At 39.4% G+C, this 7,745-nt stretch overlaps 1 protein-coding gene across 1 annotated transcript; it reads left to right on the forward strand.

The window, feature by feature from the left end:
* The first annotated feature begins 6,119 nt into the window (after positions 1 to 6,119).
* Positions 6,120 to 7,055, forward strand: LOC109678805 (olfactory receptor 4X2-like). Its single transcript, XM_074054905.1, has one exon. The coding sequence runs from the start codon at positions 6,120 to 6,122 to the stop codon at positions 7,053 to 7,055; it is 936 nt and encodes a 311-aa protein (XP_073911006.1).
* Positions 7,056 to 7,745: the final 690 nt, after the last annotated feature.

Raw genomic sequence — 7,745 nt, forward strand, 5'->3', positions numbered from 1 at the left:
CACATCAGACAAAGGGCTGGCAACCAGAACATATAGGGAACTTAAAAAACTAAATTCACCCAAAACTAATGAACCAATAAGGAAATGGGCAAGTGAACTAAACAGAACTTTCTCTAAAGAAGAAATTCAAATGGCAAAAAAACACATGAAAAAATGCTCAACATCTCTAGCAATAAAGGAAATGCAAATTAAAACCACACTAAGATTCCACCTTACCCCTGTTAGAATAGCCATCATTAGCAACACCAACAATAACAGGTGTTGGCAAGAATGCAGGGAAAAAGGAACCCTTTTACACTGTTGGTGGGAATGTAAACTAGTACAACCACTCTGAAAAAAAATTTAGAGGCTAATTAAAAATCTAAACATAGATCTACCATTTGGTCCAGCAATACCACTCTTGGGGATATACCCAAAAGGTTACTTCAGAGGCATCTGTACACCCATGTTTATTGCAGCACTATTCACAATAGCCAAGTTATGGGAACAGCCAAGATGTCCCACTACTGACTAATGGATCAAGATAATGTGGTATCTATACACAATGGAATTTTATGCAGCCCTGAAGAAGAATGAAATTTTATCCTTCACTGGTAAATGGATGGAATTGGAGAACATCATTCTGAGTGAGGTTAGCCTGGCCCAAAAGACCAAAAATCATATGTTCTCCCTCATATGTGGACATTAGATCAAGGGCAAACACATCATGGGGATTGGCCTATGAACACATGATAAAATCGAGAGCATACAAGGGAGATTTGAGGATGGGTAAGACACCTAAAAATTAGTTAGCATTTGTTGACCTCAGCACAGAGAAACTAAAGCAGATACCTTAAAAGCAACCAAGGCCAATAGGAAGAGGGGATCAGGAAGTAGAGAAAAAGTTCGATCAAAAACCTAGAAGGTAACACACATGCACTGGAAATTAATGTGAGTCAACTCCCTGTATAGTTATCCTTATCTCAACTAGCCTAAATCCTTGTTCCTTCCTATTATTGCTTATACTCTCTCTTCAGCAAAATTAGAGATAGGGGCAAAAGAGTTTCTGCCAGGTATCGACGGGGTGAGGGAGAAAGAGAGGGTGTGGGGTGGTAAGGGTGGGGATGGGGGCAGGCAGGAGAAATTACCCAAGCATTGTACCCACATATGAATAATAAAAATAAATTAATTAATTTAAAAAAGAAGAAATTCAAATGGCCAAAAATCACATGAAAAAATGGTCACCATCTCTAGCTGTTAAGGAAATGTAAATCAAAACCACACTAAGATTCCACCTCACCCCTGTTAGAATAGCTATCATTAGAAACACCACCAACAACAGTTGTTGGTAAGGATGTGGGGAAAAAGGAATCCTTATACACTGCTGGTGGGAATATAAACTAGTACAACCACTCTGGAAAGAAATTTGAAGGCTACTTAAAAATCTAAACATTGATCTACCATTTGATCCAGGAATGCCACTCTTGGGGATATGCCCAAAAGAATGTGACATGGGTTACTCCAGAGGCACCTGCACACCCAGGTTTATTGCAGCACTATTCACAATAGCCAAATTATGGGAACAGCCAAGATGCTCCACCACTGATGAATGGATTACAAAAATGTGGTATTTATACACAATGTAATTTTATGCAGCCATGAAGAAGAACGAAATGTTGTCATTCCCTGGTAAATGGATGTAATTGCAGAACATCATTGTGAGTGAGGTAGCCTGGCCCAAAAGACAAAAAATCATTTGTTCTCCCTCATATGTGGAGATTAGATCAAGGGCAAACACAACAAGGGGATTGGACTTTGATCACATGATAAAACGAGAGCACACAAGAGAGGTATGAGGATAGGTAAGACACCTAAAAAACTAGATAGCATTTGTTGCTCTCAATGCAGAGAAACTAAAGCAGATAATTTAAAACAATTGAGGCCAATAGGAGAAGGGAACCAGGAACTAGAGAAAAGGTTTGTTCAAGAAGAATTAACTTAGAAGGTAACACACATGCACAGGAAATCAATGCAAGTCAACTCCCTGTATAGCTATCCTTATCTCAACTAGCAAAAACCCTTGTTCCTTCCTATTATTGCTTATACTCTCTCTTCAACAAAATTAGAGATAAGGGCAGAATAGTTTCTGCCTGGTAGTGAGGGGGTAGCAGGGGAGAGAGAGGGGGCTTAGGAAAGGGAGGGGTGGGAGAAAGGGGGGAGAAATGACCCAAACATTGTATGCACATATGAATAAAAGAAATTTTAAAAGAAGAAAATGTGGTGTTTATACACAATGGAATTTTACTCAACCACAAAGAAGAATGAAATTTTGTCATTCGTAAGTAAATGGATGGAACTGGTGAACATCATCTTAAGCAAAGTTCAGCTCAGAAAACCAAAAATCATATGTTCTCTCTCATATGTGGACTTTAGATCTAAAGCAAATGCGGTAATATTATTGGACATGGGTCACACGCTAAGGGGAGAACTTGGACAGGAGGAATAGGGAAAGGGAAGGAAACGTAAAATCTGAAATTGTTTGATGTGTTCACTGTAGAGGAGCAAATAAAGTAATCTTAACTTAAGATTATTTTTCTGCTGAATTTCATATAAACTTAACTACAATAGGAAACATTACAGAATACATATGTTGTATTTAAATATTTGACACTCTTATGTAATTTTTCCCTAATCTTCCTTGTGTTTATTTCTATATACAGAATAATAGTTTATTCAGTGCCAAACATTTTCTTAAACCTTAGTGTGTGTCATCATATCATCATAGTTCCTTATTAATCATTATTTGAAAATTATAGCATCTCATCCAAACCGTTAATACTTGTGCCTAGCACTGCCACAGAGCACATTTCTTTTTTGTTTTTTTTTTGGAAGTACCGAGGTTTGAACTCAGGGCTTCACAGCTGCTACACAGGTACTGTAGTACTTGAGCTACACCTCCAGCCCTTTTTGCTCTACAATAGTCTGCCATAGCTGGGATGACAAGTGTGTACCACCATGCCCCTCTTTTACAGTTGAGATGGGGTCTCACAAACTTTTTTGCTCAGGATGGCCTGGAACAGAAATTCTCCCAATCTTAGCCTCTAAGTAGCTATGATTGCAGGCATGAGTCACCTGTGCCTGGAGCACATTTCATTTTAAAAAGTGTTCTGACACTTGGAAAACATTTCATCATAGGATATTTAAAACATGTACAAGTGTAGTCAAAGCAGTATAATTAACTCCAAAGTAATCAATACCCAATTGCAATGATCATAATTCAGGACAAATTTCCTTTCATCTATACCAGGGTATCTCAACAGCAGCTCCATGAACCTTTGTCTCAGATAATTCATTGCAATATCAGACTGTCCTGTGTCTTGCAGGACATTTCACAACATCCCTGGCCTCTACCTCCTTAATGTCAGTGGCATCTTCTCTCCCCAAGCAGGTTAAATAATGGATAACGCCTCCAGACATTACCTAAAGTCCTCTGGGAATCATCCTTGATTGAGAGCCACTGATCTATGCCTCTTCTTTACCATTGGCAAGGAGATGTGCTGTTTCAGTTTCCTGACACTTGAGGCCCTGAATCTTCAGAGTACACATATGAATAGTTTCATTTTTATAAAGCCACACAATTATGTTCATCATGAGCAGGAGAGGTCTCATTTCCATGCAGGTAAGTGCACTATGAACACTGGGTGAATTGAATTGTTCACATTTCAGATTGAAAACGTTAAGATGTTTTCTACATTGAGGTCCTACTTCTCATGGGATATTCCACCTGATTTGGGAGGGGGCAAGGGAGCAGATCCTTGGGGACCCTCCTCTCACTTGATCATGCCTTCTCCCCTGCTGTCACATAAACAGTGTAAATTTCAGGCAGAGATTCTTGAGTTCTCACTTCTCTGAGGATCATCTGGGAGGCAAGTCTACTTTGCTTTTGTTTTGAAATTGGTGGATTTGAGATCTCAGTGCCTCAGTCTCCATATTCTCAAGTCTAAGTCTGCAAGAGGATCAGATGCTCCATCTTTCCATGCCACCTACACAAGGGTCGGTTTTGTAGATTGGACTAACCTTCTCCATTGGTTAATTGGGAAACTTGCATGAACCCAGGGCTGTTCTCCAAGACTTATTTGCATCTCTGTGCTCAGAACAAAAAAGGTAAGATGGTGAGAACAGCAATGTCACAGAAAACTGGAGTGGGTTTTGTGTGCTAACCATGGGCATCTTTTGCATATGATGACTGGTTCCATTTTGAAAGTAAAGGGAATGGTGGTATGAGGATCAGGTCATGTCATAAAGTGCACTTTCATGAGTCTTAGAGGTAAGCACTGTGCCAGGCCCTAGGTGGGACACAGGGAAGGATAAGGTGTGGTATCAGATGTTGGGGACCTTTGTTCTTTTAATATTTATTGAATACCTGCAATGTGTCAAATACTGTGCTAAGGCTAGTGAAGTTAGAATCCATGGTTCACTTATTCTATTAATATTCGCTAAATGTTATTTCATGTCAGTCACTTGGTATGCACTGGAGATGGAGAGGTAAGACGATCTATTCCCTAAGGAAGTTCATACTGCAGTGGGTCAGACAGCCATAAAAAACAACTATAAATCAGCATGGTAAGTGTTGTGATTCCAAAACGTACTTAAAGAAGAAGACCACTGGGTGTGAGGGCCTATGTTTTGGGGACATGAACTTCCTATCGCTGAGAGGAACTCAAAGATTCATAGGACATGAATTTAACTTATCGTGGGACAAGCTTGAAATCGGGATTTATAGCATCTACCTGTGAAGTAGGTATTATCTGCATGTTACGTTTTGAACCTTAAGTTTCTGAAAGATTTAAGAACTTTCTAGATGTCATAGAGATGGGAAAACACTAGGGCCCACCAGGTAGTCTGAACTCTTAACAATGCTTTCTTCCATGAATGGCTTCTTAGTAGAATTCTACAGTGATCTAAGAATTTAGGGTTGGTCTCTGCTCTTTCATTTCTGTAATTATAACTTCCCTCAGACTCATAGTGGTTTTTAACCATCATATATTATCAGATCACTGAAGGAAGAAAACTTTATGGTATGAGTAGAAATCATCTGTCTCTGAGGCAGTTACCTCAGACTCTCACTATATGAGAAGCTGGGTTAATAAACACACCTGAACTGTCTTGGGCAAAGTCCACCATGGACTTGAATAGTCTTAACTTTGCCACTGGGAAGTCTGAGTGATACCCTGAAGTGTTAGAAGGCTAGGCTGTTGGGAAGGATGAGTCAGAGCATGAGTAATGGGCACTCATTACTCATAGAGGGATGTTGGAGCTTTGTTGTCCCTGGGGGCATAAGACTAGAGAAAATTAGAGAGATAATAAAGTGGAGAATTGTAAATTAATTGAGGTGGATGGAAAGGGACATAGTCATCAAGTAACCAAGTGTACAAGGCAAGAATTAGGAAAACAGAAATAAGATCACAGACCCTATCTATAATCAACTTTGTGGTCCTCTTAGTGGTGATGAGTGTCAAGGTTGGTACACCAGGTATGTCTCTTCTGAAAACACTGAAAGGGATGTGGAAATGTTCCAAACACTGCAAACCAAGGATAGAAAAGAAACAAGGAGAAGACCAATGAAGGAAAGTTACAGGTGAAAGACTATTAAAATCTTTCAAAGGCAACAGAAAGGACTCTAATGTGGAACAGTAAACTATCCTGCCTATCTCATATTTTGAACAAGGGGACTTAATTTTTAGTATGTCAGCACTCTCTGGTCTGTTTTCACTGGTCTATGTGCTCCATAAAAAGTGATTTACTTTCCAATTGAAAAAACTCTTGATAATTCCCAATTGGCTTCAGGATAAAACCCAAAATCTGTAACAGGCTTTCATGACCTGCTATTAGTCTCCCTCTATAGCTGTATGCTTGCATTTCTCCTGTCTAGAGAACACACAATCTCCTATCTCTAGCAACACACAATGTTTTGAGCTTGCATGTTCTTCCTTCTACACATTACTCATCTTTCAATCTAGCTCACCAGAATCTCAGATATGCAAAGAATTTTATTGAATGTACCTATTCGATGAAGAAACCTTTGTTTTGTATCTTTTCAGAGCGCACCACCAAAATTGCTGTCTCTTAGTGGTAACCTCATGGCTAATTTACATAATGTGACTGAGTTCATTTTTCTAAGACTTTCGCCCAACCAGAAGTTGCAGAAAATTTGCTTTGTGATATTTCTGCTCTTGTACACAGCAATTATAGTGGGGAATTTCCTCATTGTTCTCATTGTCATAATCAGCAGAAGTCTTGGTTCCCCCATGTACTTCTTTCTCAGTTACCTGTCCTTCGTGGAGATCTGCTACTCCTCCACTACAGCTCCCAAACTCATCTCAGACCTGCTGGCTGAAAGGAAATCCATATCCCTGTGGGGTTGCATCACACAGGTTTTCTTCTTCCATTTCTTTGGTGGCACTGAGATGTTCCTGCTCACAGTGATGGCGTATGACTGCTATGTAGCCATCTGCAAACCCCTGCACTACACAAGCATCATGAAACGGCAGGTGTGTGCTGTCCTCCTGGGAACAGCATGGACAGGAGGCTTTATGCATTCTCTTGCCCAAATCCTTCTCATTTTCCACTTGCCCTTCTGTGGCCCCAATGTCATCAACCACTATTTCTGTGATGTACTTCCTCTGTTTAAACTTGCCTGCTCAGATACCTTCCTCATTGGTTTGCTGATTGTTATCAATGGGGGAACCCTGACCTTGATCAGTTTTTTGATTCTCCTAGCATCCTATGTGGTCATTTTGTTCCATCTGAGAACTCAGAGCTCTGAAGGGCAGCGCAAGGCCCTCTCCATGTGTGGGTCCCACTTCACTGTTGTTGTGTTATTCTTTGCACCATGTGTCTTCTTCTATCTGAGGCCTTCTAACACTACGTCCATTGACAAGATGGTGGCTGTGTTCTACACAATGATAACTCCACTCCTCAACCCTGTCATCTACTCCCTGAGAAATGCTAAAGTGAAGAAGGCCATGAAGACTTTCTGGATCAGGACAATGAAACTGGTGAGGAATAGAGACTAAGGCTGGGTTTTGACTCTTGCATTCAGAATGTTACTGAGTCTAAACTGAAGGGACACAAGGAGTGCAAGTAAAGTTCACAAGATTTCTTAGTTCTTATGCTATCTGGTTCAGTCATCAAAAGTTTCATTTTAGATATGTATAAAATATTTTCTCTTTGGATGTACTATAACATAGCTAGCCATTTTAAATTATTTCTAATTTTAACTCTTATAAATAACACTATGGTAAACAGCCACACTGAAATATTCAACTACACTTCTGATTGCCTTTTAAAATCATTTACAACAGTGAATTTTCTTTGAGAATGTGAAGACCTTTGATGTACACTGTTAAATTGAATCATATGCCTTGAAAAAGGTCACCCTGACAGAATCAAACACCATGATTAATTTTTGATGAAAAATATTTTTTATTGTCTCAAAGTATCCTGTAACAAATATTTATTACTTGTGAAGGGAAATGTAACTTTATATGCCCTGTATAAAAATTCCCCAAAGTGGACATGACAAGAATGAGATAAATGATGCTGTGAGCCCCCTACATTATATACTGGGGAGACATGAAATAGTATATCATTATTCTGTTGTTCTTACCAAAAACACATAACCTGATCTGATCATGAAGAAGCACAAGGGAAGCCCAAGTTGAACAACATTCTGCAATATTACTGTCCTTCACTCTTCAAAAGGA

The sequence above is a fragment of the Castor canadensis genome, chromosome 1, assembly GCF_047511655.1.
Source record: "Castor canadensis chromosome 1, mCasCan1.hap1v2, whole genome shotgun sequence".
NCBI lineage: Eukaryota > Metazoa > Chordata > Mammalia > Rodentia > Castoridae > Castor > Castor canadensis.